Genomic DNA, 17,049 nt, shown 5'->3' with positions numbered 1-17,049 from the left:
GTACCATCCCACTACAATAAGGTCCCCTCATTTTGGGATGGACCCTACACTATAGATTATGTATCTCTTGTGCTTACACTAAGCCTACAATTTCAAGGAATGTTTGATCCAGCTACTCCCTGTATAAAACCACCTAGGTGGATGGATGTGGAATAATTTTTATTGGTCAAGGGTCACCTGAGGCCTACTCAGTCACCAGGGTCCCCCCAGTGTGACTGTTTCCTCTGTACCTTCTAAACGTATGCCCCCTAGTACCAGGGGTTAATAACCTTCACCTACCTAGACAACTCAGGGGCTTCTATGGGCAGGACCCAAACGGGGATGCCAGAAAAGATGGGACTGGACTGTGATGCGCACTGGCTCATAGCTGATAAAATATTACAGACCACAAAAGAAAATAATAGTGTTTTGTATTAAATTCTTCCATTGGCCCCTTCCTTACGCAGGTCCACCATAAAGCATGCATTTAACCCTATATTCCTTAGACCAGCAGGTCGTTCTCATGTTGGATTTTAGCCTGAAAAGATATAATAAAATATTTACAACAATGTAAGGAGTTTACTCTCTTATGTGAGATACTGTATATATTAATTTAATATCTCTATTCTTTTTTTATAGATTATTCTGAGCACCTAATTCCTAAAAAAAAGTATCATCACATAGGCCCTCAGAGAATATTTTCTATCAAAGGAAATGGGGAAGAATCATTCTCATCCATAGTGACGTCGGATGGCTATTACTTTCTTGACTTCATGTCACTTGAGTCTGACACCAGCTTCCAGGTCTTTGTCTTGAACCAAGGGGATGAATCTGTCCCATGGCCTATTCTCCCTGAGGACCCTCGAGTAGATGTCCTTTCGGTGGAAGAAAATAAAGTTGATTTATCTTGGGAACCAAGCTTGGGACCTTCTGAGATCGAGGTTGAGTACTGCCTATTCATCAATAGGAGACATAACTATAAGACTTTGTGCGCCACTGAGCAAGATGCTAAAAGTGAACAAGACAATTTGGATACCAAAGGAAAGAAATCTATGAATATAATTACAGAAAAGTCCAAAAGCAAAGTATATTCTTACCCAAAGTCCTATAAAAGTGTGAAGGTTCTGGGTATGGAGGGGGATGATAACTTTTTGTCTTCTAAAACCTGGGCAGGAGGTCAAAGAATGTGTGTGGGGACTTCCCTAAATGCAACTGTATACGGCCTAAAGCCTAAAAGTCTTTATTTCTTTGATGTATTTGCCATTAATTCTAAGGATGGGCTTAGTGTGGCCTACACTGGTACTTTTGCTGAGACCAAGCCCAAACAAAGATCCCAGATACCAAAACTTGCCGAAGAAGAAATCGTGAATGTTTTTCTGAAACGTAAAGGTGTTAAAATAATGAGCATTGATCCATCTGCCAGTGGACTTAGATGGCTTTTTGTCCATTCCTGCCTCCATAAAGCTCATATACAGATCACGGTAAATGGCCAAATTGAAGTCTCTAAAAGTCTTCAAGGAGCCTATAATTTCAAACTTATAGGAAATCCAAAAGATAACTTTATCATCAGTCTAAAATCAAGTAAAGGCGGTCCAGGCTTGGTGAAGCTCTTTACTACTACTGCACGCAACCATTTGCCATTTTCCAGCTTACCTCCTGATATCAACATGTCCGTATCCAAGAGAACATGCTCCTCTGCCACAGTGACCTGGACTGGAAGCGGCCCTGGAACCAAGTACTGTATCTATGTCAGACACCTAGAACATCATTTGGACCTGAAGCTGATACACAAACACCAGAACAGCTGCTTAAATACCAATGCTAGGTCAAGGGCTGAGAAGGTAGTTTGTCGACAAGCTGGAAGTCAAACAACTTTAGAAGAAAACATAACAGATTTGAAACCAGGTAAATCCTACCTTATAGACCTGTACTTTATTAGCCTCCATAACAACACAATAAAGTTCCCAAGTCAGGTTGTAAAGGCTCAGGAGTGGTGTACTTGAGTAGATTATGAGGACATCTAAAGATCTGAACATCTCAAGAACATTGCAGACATCATGCCCACTACTTAACTTTTTACAGGGTATTAAAGGCAATTACTTATCGTATACATATTCTGATTGAATGATGATGGACATTACTGACCAACCCCAATAATTGCAAAAATAGGAACTATATATTTTCAACAATAATAACATCAGCTTTATGGTGGTTTTTACTGAATTAAGACTGTCAAGAGTTTTCCTTATAAGGACCCTTATCTAGTGAATAAGAGAGCAGCTGCGAAGAGTGTCTGTCTAGAAGATGTACTGCTCATTGATTTCACTGGGCACAATGCAATGCTTCATTTCTCCTGCGGTGGTGCTGGAGGGGGATTGTTGAGAGGTTTCCCTGCTCATTGCAGCTGATCACTGGGGATCCCAGCAGTATCAGATCCTAAGATCAGGTTATATGAGGACACATTTTAAGGCTGGTTTCACATTTTTGTGTCTGAATTATTTCCACAAGTACTAGCCTGGCCACGGGTCTGATGACCCTAGCTGGCCACTGCGGTAGCAATATGGACACAGAAATACATCCCTAGAACACCCATGTAAAACTAGCCTTTAAACAGGCAGGGAAGTAAAAAAATGTTCATATCACTGTTCATATTACTTCCCTTTTTCCAGATGTCAGGTTGCTGTAAATAATGTATAATACTTGTATGGGAGGTTACTATTTTAATAGAAACTGGATTGAAATGTACAGCATTGTTCGTATTACTTTATTATACTAAGTGTTTTATTTATATTAGATCAATATGTCCTATGCCGCCTGAAAATGTTTTTCCTGTGCATTTGTACCAACAATATATACAAGATGCCACCATCAAAATGGACCAAGTCCAAATGGACCAATGTCAAAATGGACCAAGTGGTATTAGTTATACTTGTCTATTGACCATAATATAGTATGGTATGGAGCTAATGTTAAATGATAAGTATCATGAGGAAAAACTTATCCCCTATCCTTCGGATAGGGGATACGTTTTTCCTCATGATACTTATGCTTTAAGGACAGTTCACAACTCACAAATTGTACATTGATGGCATACTCTAAACATATGTCCTGAAATAACCCTTAAAAGGGTTATCCACCATAAGGTGATTTTAGTACGTACCTGGCAGACAGTAATGGACATGCTTAGGAAGGATCTGCGCTTGTCTTGGGGCTAAATGGCTAGGTTTTTGTGAACTGGTATTTCCTGTTTGACTTTTCTTTTTTTGACTACAAATCCCACAATTCCATTTTCCTCCCTCCCACACATCAGCCACCCCACCCATTGAAACATAAATGAGCTGCAGCCATTCAAAAGACCTGTGGGTTTCAATCAGGGTGCCTACAGCTGTTGCATTAGGCACCCTGATTGAAAATTAGTTACAGATTGATCTCTCTCCTACCAAGCGATCCCTCCACCCAGTGAAGCAGACAGGCTCCCCGTCATCAGCTGACTAGTATGTCAGGTCTCGGCCGCATTGCTAGCTGGGAAAAATCCGAGACTACAGTAATTTTGTATGCTGTTAAATAAATATTGGGGTGAAAATCCCATAAGAATTGTGAGAAAACCGTCACATACAGGTACAGACACTATATTATGAACTACACTAACTTTACAACCCCTGTAGCATAGTCAAAGAAAAAAAATTCCTGGAATACCCCTTTAAGGAGGTAGAAGTGTTGAGCACGAATATCCGTATGCAAATTTTTATTGCGAATACCGGCACTTTGCGATTTCACGAATATTTAGAATATAGTGCTATGTATTCGTAATGACGAATATTCTTTTTTTGTGGGTTTTTCTTACATGCAAATTTTTATGTGAACTTTTATGTGAATTTATGCTAATTTTCGCATGGAAAAAAAAAGTGAACGAACATAGCGAATATGCGAATTTCGCAAACATAGGATGAATAATCGTCAATATATTAGCAAAATATCGTGAATTCGAATATGGCCCCTGACGCTCATTACTATTCCCAACAAGGAACAAGGTCTTCCCGGCCCGATTCAGCCTGCTTTTGGTTGCCGGAGGTGGCCTGGAGTTGTGTAAACAGTGAAGTAACACAAGTTTGCTATTTCTGTACCTCCCGTAGAAGTAAAAGAAGAGAGTTCTTGGCAAGTAATTCACAAAATGTAGTGGCCTTCTTACCAAGTGAGACAGGGGTTAGAGATCACCGTTCTGTAGACGATGCAGAGGTGGGGCTTTGCTAATGTTTTGTCTCTCTAACTCTTAGGCTAGGTTTCCACACAGGTTTTTTTCTGGCGTTTTTTTGGAAAACTGCCACTGAAATTTTTGGGCCAAAGCCAGTGTATTCAAAAGGAATTGGGAATATAATGGAAACACTTTGGCTCAAAAACTGCAGTGACAGTATTCCAAAAATCACTAGGGAACTTAGCCTTAAGGTGACAAAGGATCTCCATAGTAACAGACAACAAACTCTGTGTAGTCTGATTCTGCAGCCATATTAATTCTATCTGTCTCCTACTTCTGCTTCTATCTTTCATCAGTTTCACCTGCACTAACCTGTCAATACAGACAGGTAGTGCAGGTGACACTGATGACAACCATACCTACCTGTTCCCACTCCATGCTCTGGTTCTCCCATTATCTTCTTCCGTATCTTCCATTCCGGTGCCGACTTGGAGCATGGATGGAGCTTCCTGACGTCACCGCTCCTGCATTTCTGCTGGGTCCCGCTGCTAGCAAAGTGTTTGCTAGCAGCGGGACCCAGCACAGATGCAGGAGCAATGATGTCTTGAAGCTCTACTCATGCTCCAAGTCATCCCCGGAGCAGAAGAAGATATGGAAGAAGATAATGGGAGAACAGGGGACTGAATGCGATTATGTAAGTATGGTTATCAGAAAGTAGGTGACAAATGGAAGAAAGTATGAGACCGAAAGACTGCAGGACTACACTACAGAGTTTATTTGCTTGGTCGAGTTGGAGAAACGAAAAGTATAGGAAATTTTTTATTACGACCTAGTGCAAATTTTTTCCAGTTTTCATTTAAGATAAACAGGGACAGTAAAAAAATTGTTTACAAAGCTATAGCCTCGACAACACGAAATGCTATAATCACATCACACCCATGTATGGCTTTGCCTGTGCTCATTTGTTGCTTGGTATGGTACTAGCAATAAAGAATATTTATTGTATATTTTCATTCTTCCTGTTGGGTTATATGCACACATTTAAATAAACATATATTTAACAAAGTATATTTTTGACTTGTTTTTAAAATTAGGTGTCCAACTATCCTTTGTTAACCTATGTAACTTAGGCTCCGTTCACATCATTCTGCACTCAATACCCTACATCCTATAATGACAAAGTGATAACAGAATGGTAGAAATCTTTGTTAATTTATTGAAAAGGAAAAAACTAAAATATTGCACTGAGATAAGTCGGAGAATTCCAAACTTTTCATAACGTGCATAGTTTGATGACACATTCCTCGCCGTACCACCAATTGCACATATCACGTTGTGAGTCCTACGACATGATACTATTATCTAGTATTAGCATTACAAATGTCGCCACTACCCCCTGTGCCATTTCATCACCCCTCTTATCACCCCCTGTGATGTCATGTCATTACCTCCCCATTGATCACCCCATGTCACTTCAGTCTCCCCCTTGATCCCCAGCTCTGCCACCTGATCCCCGTGTTCCTTTATTCTCCCCCTTGATCTCCAGCTGTGCCACTTCATCCCCCCCTTTAATCCCCCTCTTGTCACTTCATCCACACCATGATTCCCCCCTGTGTCACTTCATTCCACCCCTTCATTTCCCCTGTGGCACTTCCTTACTCCCCTTTATGACCCCCTAGGTCACTTCATTCTTTATGACCCCCTATGTCACTTCATTCCCCCCCAACATGCCATTTCATTACATCCCCTTCCTGAACCCCTGTGCCACATAATTCCCCACCTTGTTTCCCCCTTCTGTCACTTCATTCTCCCCCTTGTTCCCCCTCTGTGTCCCTTCACTCTCCCCCTTGATCCCATGCTGTGCCACTTCCCAACCCCATACCCCCTCCTGCCCCTCGGCAGGACATCAGGGGAGTAACTCATCAGTCCTGGCAGCCACCGCTGCTCACTGATTAAAAATGACCTTGGTGCTGGCTGCCTATTCAAGATCAACAACAGGGGCCATGGCAATTTAAGGACAGTGACGAGCAGCGGCGGCTGCTGCTGTGGTACAGGGCGGTCCTGTGACACACCTGAGGACTGGTGTCGAAACATTAATGTGTCGCGCACCCAGTTTGGAAAGCCCTGACATAAGTAATCACAGCCTTTTTCTTAGTACTTGAGCACCTTTGGCAGTCTTCCTGGGAATTATGCCACAAGGTTTGCACACCTGTATTTGGGGATTTTCTGCAGTTCTTCTCTACAGATCCTCTCAGGCTCTGTCATGTTGGATGAAGACCATCACTGAAAGCCATTTATAGGTCTCTCCGTGTTCTCTCCCCCCCCCCCCCCCCCCCACCAAATTACTTAGTTTGTCAGGGTCCTGGTTGAGGCAAGAGTCTGTCATTTAAAAATTATGGAGGCCACTGTGCCCTTGGAAACTTTCAGTGCAGCAAAAATATTTTTGTCCCAACCTCCAGATCTCTGCCTCCAAACGATCCTGTCTCTGATCTCTACAGGCAGTTTACGCCCCCCCTGGCCTGGTTTTCACTATAATATGCATTGTCAGCTGTGAGACCTTATATAGACAGAGTTGTGTGTTTCCAAATCATATTTAATAACCTGAATTTTGAAGAGATATGAGAGACCCCAAAGCTAAATATCAAGTGTCATACAAAGGGTCTGAATAATTTGGCAAAAATTTCCAAACTTTTGTTTTAATAATATGGAGTATCGATTGCAGAATGCTGAGGAAAACATATTTGTTTTCTTTTTTTTTTTTTTTTTTTTTTACAGTAAAAGGGTATAAAAACTTTCTGATTGCATTATACAGTGGGGCAAAAAAGTATTTAGTCAGCCACCAATTGTGCAAGTTAAAAAGATGAGAGGCCTGTAATTTTCATCACAGGTATACCTCAACTATGAAAGACATAATGAGAATAAAAAATCCATAAAATCAAATTGTCTGATTTTTAAAGAATTTATTTCCAAATTATGGTGGAAAATAAGTATTTGGTCACCTACAAACAAGCAAGATTTCTGGCTCTCACAGACCTGTAACTTCTTCTTTAAGAGTCTCCTCTGTCCTCCACTTGTTACCTGTATTAATGGCACCTATTTGAACTTGTTATCAGTATAAAAGACACCTTTCCACAACCTCAGACAGTCACACTCCAAACTCCACTATGGGCAAGACCAAAGAGCTGTCGAAGGACACCAGAAACAAAATTGTAGACCTGCACCAGGCTGGGAAGACTGAATCTGCAATAGTCAAGCAGCTTGGTGTGAAGAAATCAACTGTGGGAGCAATTATTAGAAAATGGAAGATATAAAAGACCACTGATAATCTCCCTCGATCTGAGGTTACATGCAAGATCTCACCTCGTGGTGTCAAAATGATCATGAACGGTGAGCAAAAATCCCAGAACCCCCCGGGAGACCTAGTGAATGACCTGCAGAGAGCTGGGACCAAAGTAACAAAGGCTACTATTAGTAACACACTATGCTGCCAGGGACTCATGCAGCGCCAGACGTGTCACCCTGCTTAAGCCAGTACATGTCCGGGCCTGTCTGAAGTTTTCTACAGAGCATTTGGATGATCCAGAAGAGTATTAGGAGAATGTCATATGGTCAGATGAAACCAAAGTAGAACTTTTTGGTAAAAACTCAACTCGTCATGTTTGGAGGAGAAAAAATTCTGAATTGCATTCAAAGAACACTATACCTACTGTGAAGCATGGGGGTGGAAACATCATGCTTTGGGGCTGTTTTTCTGCAAAGGGACCAGGACGACGTATCTGTGTAAAGGAAAGAAGGAATGGGCCATGCATTATAAGATTTTGAGTGAAAACCTCCTTCCATCAGTAAGGGCATTGAAGATGAAACTTGGCTGGGTCTTTCAGCATGACAATGATCCCACTGCCCAGGCAACGAAGGAGGGGCTTCATAAGAAGCATTTTTAAGGTCCTGGAGTGGCCTAGCCAGTCTCCAAATCTCAACCCCATAGAAAACCTTTGGAGGGAGTTGAAAGTCCGTGTTGCCCAGCGACAGCCCCAAAACATCACTGCTCTAGAGGAGATCTGCATGGAGGAATGGGCCAAAATACCAGCAACAGTGTGTGAAAACCTTGTGAAGACTTACAGAAAACTTTTGACCTCTGTCATCTCCAACAAAGGGTATATAACAAAGTATTGAGATTAACTTTTGTTATTGACCGAATACTTATTTTCCACCATAATTTGCAAATAAATTCTTTAAAAAATCAGACAATGTGATTTTATGGATTTTTTTTCTCATTATGTCTCTCATAGTTGAGGTATACCTATGATGAAAATTACAGGCCTCTCTCATCTTTTTAAGTGGGAGAACTTGCACAATTGGTGGCTGACTAAATACTTTTTTGCCCCATGTACGTCAGTTGTGAGCCAGTGTTTACCCTGCCTGAAAGTGAAGCCTCACCATGACTATCTCTGCCTAAAGTGACAGCCTATTTATATTGTAGTAACTTTGTAACATATATTTAACCCCTTAAGGACGCAGCCCATTTTTGGCCTTAAGGACACAGAAAAATTTATTTTTCATTTTTGTCCCCTCGCATACTAAAAGTCATAACTGTTTTATATTTACATTCACAGACCCATATGAGGGCTTTTTTTTTTTTTTTGCATGACCAATTGCATTTTGTAATGACATCTTTATTTTACCATAAAATGTATGGCAAAACTAAAAAAAATATTATTTGTGTTGGGAAATTGAAATGAAAACTGTAATTTTGCACATTTTGGAGGGTTTTGTTTTTACGCTGTACACTTTACGGTAAAAATTACATGTTTTTATTCTGTGGGTCAATACAATTAAAATGATACCCATGATTACATACTTTTCTATTATTGTACTGCTTTTAAAAAAACAAACTTTTTTTTTCACAAAAAAGTATGTTTAACCGCTTAAGGACATAGCATTTTTCCGTTTTTGTACTTTGGTTTTTCCTCTTTACCTTTTAAAAATCATAACCCTTTCAATTTTGCACCTCAAAATCCATATGATGGCTGATTTTTTGCACCACCAATTCTACTTTGTAATGACATCAGTCATTTTACCCAAAAATCTACGGCAAAACGGAAAAAAAATCATTGTGCGACAAAATGGAAAAAAAAAAACGAAATTTTGTAATTTTTGGGGGCTTCCGTTTCTACGCAGTACATTTTTTCGGTAAAAATGACACCTTATCTTTATTCTGTAGGTCCATACGATTAAAATGATACCCTACTTACAGTATTTATCGGCGTATAACACGCACTTTTTAGGCTAAAATTTTTAGCCTAAAGTCTGTGTGCGTGTTATACGCCGATACACCCCCAGGAAAGGCAGGGGGAGAGAGGCCGTCGCTGCCCGCTTCTCTCCCCCTGCCTTTCCTGGGGTCTAGAGCGCTGCTGTCGGCCCTTTTCACCCCCTGGTTATCGGCGACGCTGCCCGTTCTGTCCCCCTGACTATCGGTGCCGGCGCCGATAGCCAGGGAGAGAGAAGCTGCGCCGACAGCCAGGGGGAGAGAAGGGGCAGCGGCACCCATTGCGCTGCTGCCCCGTTGCCTCCCCCCATCCCCGGTGGCATAATTACCTGAGTCGGGTCCGCGCTGCTCCAGGCCTCCGTCGTGCGTCCCCGGCGTCATTGCTATGCGCTGAACGGCGCGGCACATGACGTCAGAGCGCCGCGCCGTGCATAGCTGCCTGATCGTGGGGGTCTCGCCGCTGGGGGACCCCCGTGATCTTTCATGCAGCACCCCATTACCATCAGCCCCCAGAGCATGTTTGCTCCGGGTCAGATGACTGCCGATCACGGGGCCAGAGTATTGTGACGTCACGGCTCCGCCCCGTGTGACGTCACGCTCCGCCCCCTCAATACAAGCCTATGGGAGGGGGCGGGACCCCCGCGATCAGGCATCTTTTCCCCTATACTTTGCATAGGGGATAAGATGTCTTAGCACTGGAGTACCCCTTTAAATCATCTTTATTAACTTTTTTTTGTTCACTTTTTTTTTTTTGCAATGTTGTAGCCCCCATAGGGGACTATAACATGCAGTAAATTTATTCAATACACTGATCAATGCATTGATCAGTGTTATTGGCGGTTGATTGCTCAAGCCTGGATTTCAGGCTTGGAGCAATCAATCGCTGATCGGATGCGCAGGAGGTAGGTAAAGCACCCTCCTGCTGCGTCCTAGCTGATCGGGACATCGCGATTTTACCGCTATGGTCCCGATCAGTCCAAGCTGCCGGGAAGCTTTTACTTTCACTTTAGACGCGGCCATCAACTTTGAGCTCAAGAGTTAATGCCGGACATCTGTCCGGCATTAGCCACGGGTCCTGGCTGCTAATAGCAGCCGGGACCGTCCGGGTATGCAGTGCTACCATCAGAAATTTTGGGGCCCCTTACACAGTTCAAGCTCTTCGCTCTGTCAATCAGCCAAGCCTGAGTGCCACATTGAACTATAGGCTTATAGTTTAATGCGTCCTGGACCTGCCATGGAAGCAGGAGACCGCAGCAGTCCCTTGCTTCTGTGCTGCGGCAGATGCAGGGGGTGCAACTGGGGCACGGGCCCCTCACTGGAGTACTGACTGTACCCCCCTGATGGCGGCCCTGTGGGTATGAGTTCGCTTCATAACCCTCGCGTGCCACAGTGCCATTTATAAACGGCGTTTTGCGGCAAGGGGTTAAAACTTCCCTATTTTGACCACCTATAACTTTCTAAATTTTTGTATACAGAGATATATGGGGGCTCATTTTCGGGGTTGTGATCTATAGTTTTTATAAGAACCAAGTTTGCTTATATGTGATATATTATTATTATTATTTTTTCCTTTTGGAATATTATGTGACAAAAAAGCAGTAATTTAGAATATTTTTTATTTTTATTTAATTTTTTTACATTTACACCGTTCACTATACGGGATCATTATCATTATATTTTGATAGTTCGAACATTGACGCACACGGCGATACCAAATATGTTTGTTTATTAATTAATTTATTTACGCTTTTTGGGGGTAATATGGGAAAAAGGGACTATTTACATTTTTATTAAGGGAGGAGATTTTTCAATTTTTTTTTTCTTTCTGTACACTCTTTTTTTTTTTACACTCTTTATGTCCACATAGGGGACTATCTATAGCAATCATTTGAATGCTAATACTGTTCAGTGGTATGCATAGGGCATAGCACTGATCAGTGTTATCGACAATCTTCTGTTATGGTTTGCTCGATCTCAGACCAGAGCAGAAGATCCATGGAGATGGACAGAGGCAGGTGAGGGGATCTCCGTCCGCCATTTTAGATGATCGGATCCCCGCGGCAATTTAACACCTGCATTGCCGCAGATGCCGTGATCTGTATTGATCACAGCATCTGAGGGGTTAATGGCGGACATCAGCTGGGGAAAGCCGTATCTGCTTGATTTTTGGCTTTATTTTGGGCAGTATTTTAAGCCAAATCAGAAGTGGAACTAACCCATAGAAAAACTATAATGGAAAGGTAAGGTTCACAATAATGTGCGTGTGCGCACAAAGTCTTACATGACAGTCATGCAAATGGATTGCCAGCTATGTAGAAATCCAGCTATAGTGTCTTGGTGGCAGAATAAGATCACATGGTCAGTAGTTGCGTCACCAATCAAAACCTTAAAAAACAATAAAGTGATTTCTAACCTTCAAAATTAGTCATTTGCATCACAAAAAGTTCTGTGGCAATTGCTCCAGAAGTGTTATTTCACAGGTATATTATATCAGACATGTCTGGAGAGCCACGCTTCGTCAGGCCTATTGCAATATGACATGTCTGGAGAACCGACAGTCTCTATAAATCCAGTGACTCACAGGTCATTCTATGGTTAGAGCTGTTTTTCATAGCCTTTTCACAGCAACAACTGCAGAGTTTGATGTAATATGTAATACTATATGTAATACTTATTCAAATGATCAGCGCTTCCATGGGAGCTAAATTTTCACCGTCCCTAGCAATAATCCCCCAATAATTTATTTTCTGATAGTTTGATCTGGTACGGGCGCTACATAGACGATCTCATATTTATATGGGGTTCCAGTGTAGCATCCGTATCAGGTTATTGTCACTTTTCTTAATACCAACCACTGTAACCTTACTTTTACTGTCCCACATCCCAAACTCTCTGTTGCTTTTCTAGATGTCACTTTGACAGGCAATGCACAGGAAGCTAGAGAAGTGTCCACCACGTATCGGCAAAGTACTGCGGTTAATGCAATTCTGTGTACCTGCTCGCATCACCCACCACATGTTATCAAGAACCTGAGATGAAACGGGCACGCAGAAATTTCTCCACAGACAAAGATTTTTTGAGGGAAGATGACTGTATTACATCCAGAAAACATAAAATACACAGAAGTGCTTCCTTGTGAAGAATCCTTAGTACAGATGGTGGTAAAGTGGTGAATAAAGAACGCACTCACCTGGTGTGGTTGTGCCTAATCCTATAACATGGAGAGAGGGACCACCGACGTGTAACAGATCAGAAGACAAAGGATGGAAGATGGAAGCTTGAGATCGCGCTGCTGATAAGAGATGTAGGAGCAAGCAGGTAACTACCCTTTTTGCAAGTTTATTTAGAACACACAACGCGTTTCTGGGTATTAATAACCCATTCGTCAGGCGTGATGAAAGGGTTATATTAATACCCTAAAACACATTGGCTCTCATTTACTAAGACTGGAGTGTCGGTTAGGTTTTTTTTTTCAGTGTACTCGTCTTTTTTTTCCTTGTGATTTACTAATCTGTCGCCCAATTTCCCTTTCTTTCTGTCGCAGGTTTTTTTTTCTGTGGCACAAAATGTATTCTGTGCGACAGAAAAAAGTATCTGCAAATTCGGACTACATTAGTGCTTGTACTACTACCCCCATCATTGAACAGGGTCTGTTCCATGTTGGGAGTAGTAGTAGAGGGGCTGAGGGATTGATCGCACCGGGTCTCACTTCTGAGACCCGATCCGATCAGATGTTATTAAGCAGGGGAGAGGACGGAATGTTCCGATCCCCTGCAATGTACTGTAAACTTTCATTTTTAAATTTTCCACCAGAAGCCCTGAATGGCCGGGACCGAGGAGCCAATCAGGGCTCCTGGCAGGGTTTTAATATAGAAGCCCTGTGGTGGGCAAAGATGTATAGAATCGCTGGGGGGGGGGGTATATATCTGGCCCCTCCAGCATTTCTATATATCTTTCCCCCTGCTGCGCTATATCAAACTTAGTGGCCGCTGCGCTTGAATAAATGTACTGCCCCCCCCAGTGCTATTATATATCTATACTGACCCCCGCTGCGCATATACTGACCCCCGCTGTGCATATTTATATATATATATACTGCCCCCCCCCCCCAAGCTGCGCACATTAATCTTCATCTTCTCCCTCCCCTGGCTGCCAATGAATGAAAACTCTATTAGCGGGGGAGCGGAGGGCTGCTGCCCGCTCACGCTGCTAAGAGTTTGTCATTCATAGCGGGCAGAAGCTGCATATCATGCTGTGGGGGTCAGACATATGGATATAGGTCTGACCCTCACAGCATCTATATATACATGTGGCGGCTCACCGCTATGAATGACAAGTAAAGCAGTGCAGGGAGCAGAGGCTCCGCTGCTGCTGCCAATAGCTTACTTGTCATTCATAGCGGTGAGTAGTGTTGAGCGGCATAGGCCATATTCGAATTCGCGAATATTCGCGAATATATGGACGAATATTCGCCATATATTCGCGAACATTCGCATATTCGTTATATCCTCGTTTTATTTTCGCATATGCGAAATTTCGCGTATGCGAAAATTTGCTGTTGTGAAAATTAGCATATACAAAATTAGCATAGATAAAATTCGCATGTATGAAAATTCGCATATGCTAAGTTTCGCATATGCGAATTTTCACACGCCAGTCTCACACAGTAGTATTAGAGCCTTCTTTACACCACACAAGCTGGAAGCAGAGAGGGGTGATCACTGTGATGTGTACTGTGAAGAAAAAAAAAAAAAAAAAAAAAAAAAAAAACGAATATTCGTAATTACGAATATATAGCGCTATATTCGCGAAATTCGCGAAATTCGCGAATATGCGATATTCGCGAATAATATTCGAATTGCGAATATTCGCGAGCAACACTAGCGGTGAGCCGGCATTTGTATATGTATGATGTGAGGGTCAGACATATATTCATATGTCTGACCCCCACAGCATGATATGCAGCTGCTGCCCGCTATGAATGACAAACTCTTAGCAGCGAGAGCGGGCAGCAGCCCTCCGCTCCCCCGCTAATAGAGTTTTCATTCATTGGCAGCCAGGGGAGGGAGAAGATGAAGATTAATATGCGCAGCTTGGGGGGGGGGGGGGGCAGTATATATATAAATATGCACAGTGGGGGTCAGTATATGCGCAGCGGGGGTCAGTATAGATATATACTAGCGCTGGGGGGCAGTACATTTATTCAAGCGCAGCGGCCACTAAGTTTGATATAGCGCAGCAGGGGGAAATATATATAGAAACGCTGGAGGGGCCAGATATATACCCCCCCCCCCCCCCCCAGCGATTCTATACATCTTTACCCACCACAGCGCTTCTATTTTAAAACCCTGGCAGGAGCCCTGATTGGCTCCTCGGTCCCGGCCATTCAGGGCTTCTGGTGGGGAATTTAAAAATGAAAGTTTATTGTACTTGCAGGGGATCGGAACATGCCGCTCGCTCCCCTGCTTAATAACATCTGATCGGATCGGGTCTCAGAAGTGAGAACCAGTGCGATCAATCCCTCAGCCCCTCTACTACTAGCCCCAACATGGAACAGACCCGGTTCCATGCTGGGGGTAGCAGGCTTCATTCCGTTTTGAGGAATTTACCGACAGCTCTGAGCTGTCGGCTTTCTGTGAAGCAAAACTCACAGGTTTTCCTGTGAGTTTTCTTCACACTCCGGGTTTTTTTTCTCTTTTTATCGGGTTCACGCCCCTTTTCGAGTAAAACACGCCCATTTTGTAGGTAAAAAAAAATCTCGGAGTGTTTCAGAAAATGTAGGTTGTGCGCCTAAATTTAAGTCGCAGATTTGGTCGCAAGCGGGATGCGACCAAATTTTAGGCGCAATAACCGAGAAAAAGCGTCGGTTATCCTTTAGTAAATGAGGGCCATTGTGTGTTCTGAATAAACTTGCAAAAAAGATACTTACCTGCTTGCTCCTACATCACTTATCAGCAGCGCGATCTCAAGCTTCCATCTTCCGTCGTTTGTCTTCTGATCTGTATTACATCCAGACTCCTACCACGAGGTCACCCCAGGTGGTCTCTCAATAGAGCTAAGAAAATCGCTCTCAGCAAGAATCGTTCCATCTTACTGACACAGAGTAAGACAAAAGCAGAGATTCCAGATGCATCTCCAGTAGTATTTTCCACCAATTAAAGAGTTGATTTTTTTCTATATGTAAAGGGGTGCTTAGATATATGCCTATGATACTTTCTGACCCGCTCTACTCATGTGTCTCTAAATCTGGATACAGGTGTGTTGCCAAGAGGGCACCAACCATTGGTCAGTTGGTGTCCACCAGTTTATTCCAGACATCCCGGCCCACCATGTCTTCATGGCTTACATATAAAGGATAATATAGATGTGGACACAATCGCTGTACTTGCTGCAGTGTGATGCATGTGACCAAAGCATTTGACTCTTCTGTAACTGGTAAAACATACACCATTAAACAGTATACCAATTGTAATTCCACATATGTGGTCTATTTGGTTTCATGCACCAATTGCAGAATGCAGTATGTGTGCTGTACCACAACCCCATTGAAAGTAAGAATACGGAAGCACCTATCAGACATTCTACACTTTGCCTCCAAAACATTTCTGCTGTATCTAGACACTGTACTGAAGTTCATAATGATTCCTTCTCATCTTTAAAGGGGTACTCCGGCCCTAAGACATCTTATCCATCCCCTGTCCAAAGGAGAGGGGATAAGAGGTCTGATTGCGGAGGTCCGGCCGCTGGGGATCCCCGCTATCTCGCATGCAGCACCCACCTCTGGGAGTCGAAGTCTGCTGGGTCACGACTACGGGGCTGGAGTATCATGACATCACAACTCCACCCCCGTGTGACGTCACACCCCACCCTGCAATGCAAGTCTATGCGAGGGGGCAAGACAGCACAGCAGGCCCCCTCCCATAGACTTGCATTGCGGGGTAATTGTTTCCCCTATATAAACCTGTGTATCTGTGCAATCAGTATACGACTAAGAGCGCAGCTGCACTTGAAACGTGTCATTGTCTACCTGTCTTTGTGAACTGGCCTGAAATAAAGCCGTGATTTGAAGCATCCTTGAGCTGGATTTTCTTCCTTTTCTGCATCGCATTGGTGTGCCATTTAGCACTTGCATCTGTTCTTCGGCCATCATGTTGGGGTGAGCTGGTGTAGCTAATAATAATAATAATTAATAATAATAATGCAACACACGGTGCCACCTGAGTATAGTGTAGCTACACCCATTGGACCTCCTAAATATGATAAAGCTAAACAAACTGTGCCCCTGAGAACAACAGAGCTACATGCATTGTGCCCCTGAATATAGTAGTACTACACCCTCCATGCCTCCTAAATATAATAGAGCTATACCCAGGGTTCCCACTGAAAATAATAGTTCCGCACATACACTGTGCCTCCTTAATATGTTACTCTTGTACAATATGTGAAAACAAAAACAGACAAAAGCGCAAGAGCATGTGCCGTTACTCCGATGGTACAGAGGTTAACATTGGCAGCAATAAAGATAACTGCTCACCTGTAGTGTTGCTCGCGAATATTCGCAATTCGAATATTATTCGCGAATATCGCATATTCGCGAATTCGCGAATTCGCG

General features: G+C 42.9%; 1 protein-coding gene and 1 long non-coding RNA gene across 3 annotated transcripts in view; one reads left to right on the top strand and one right to left on the bottom strand.

The window, feature by feature from the left end:
* The window catches only part of LOC130267332 (protein NDNF-like), a 37,813-nt gene extending 34,893 nt beyond the window's left edge, over nt 1-2,920 (top strand). For both annotated transcript variants that reach the window (XM_056516907.1, XM_056516908.1), the window contains exon 4: nt 619-2,920. In XM_056516907.1, coding sequence (XP_056372882.1) covers nt 619-1,982 — 1,364 coding nt within the window. In that variant the 3' untranslated portion in view covers nt 1,983-2,920. The remainder of the gene's footprint in view (nt 1-618) is intronic.
* Nucleotides 810-16,566, bottom strand: LOC130267333 (uncharacterized). Its single transcript, XR_008843148.1, has 3 exons — nt 16,465-16,566; nt 1,633-1,760; nt 810-932 (listed from the first exon to the last, which is right to left on the bottom strand). It is a non-coding gene; the product is annotated as an uncharacterized LOC130267333 (long non-coding RNA).
* Nucleotides 16,567-17,049: the final 483 nt, after the last annotated feature.

Source organism: Hyla sarda, chromosome 4 (genome assembly GCF_029499605.1).
Source record: "Hyla sarda isolate aHylSar1 chromosome 4, aHylSar1.hap1, whole genome shotgun sequence".
Classification (NCBI taxonomy): Eukaryota; Metazoa; Chordata; class Amphibia; order Anura; family Hylidae; genus Hyla; species Hyla sarda.
Note: the sequence above shows the minus strand (reverse complement) of the source record. Positions and strands in the feature narration are given on the sequence as shown.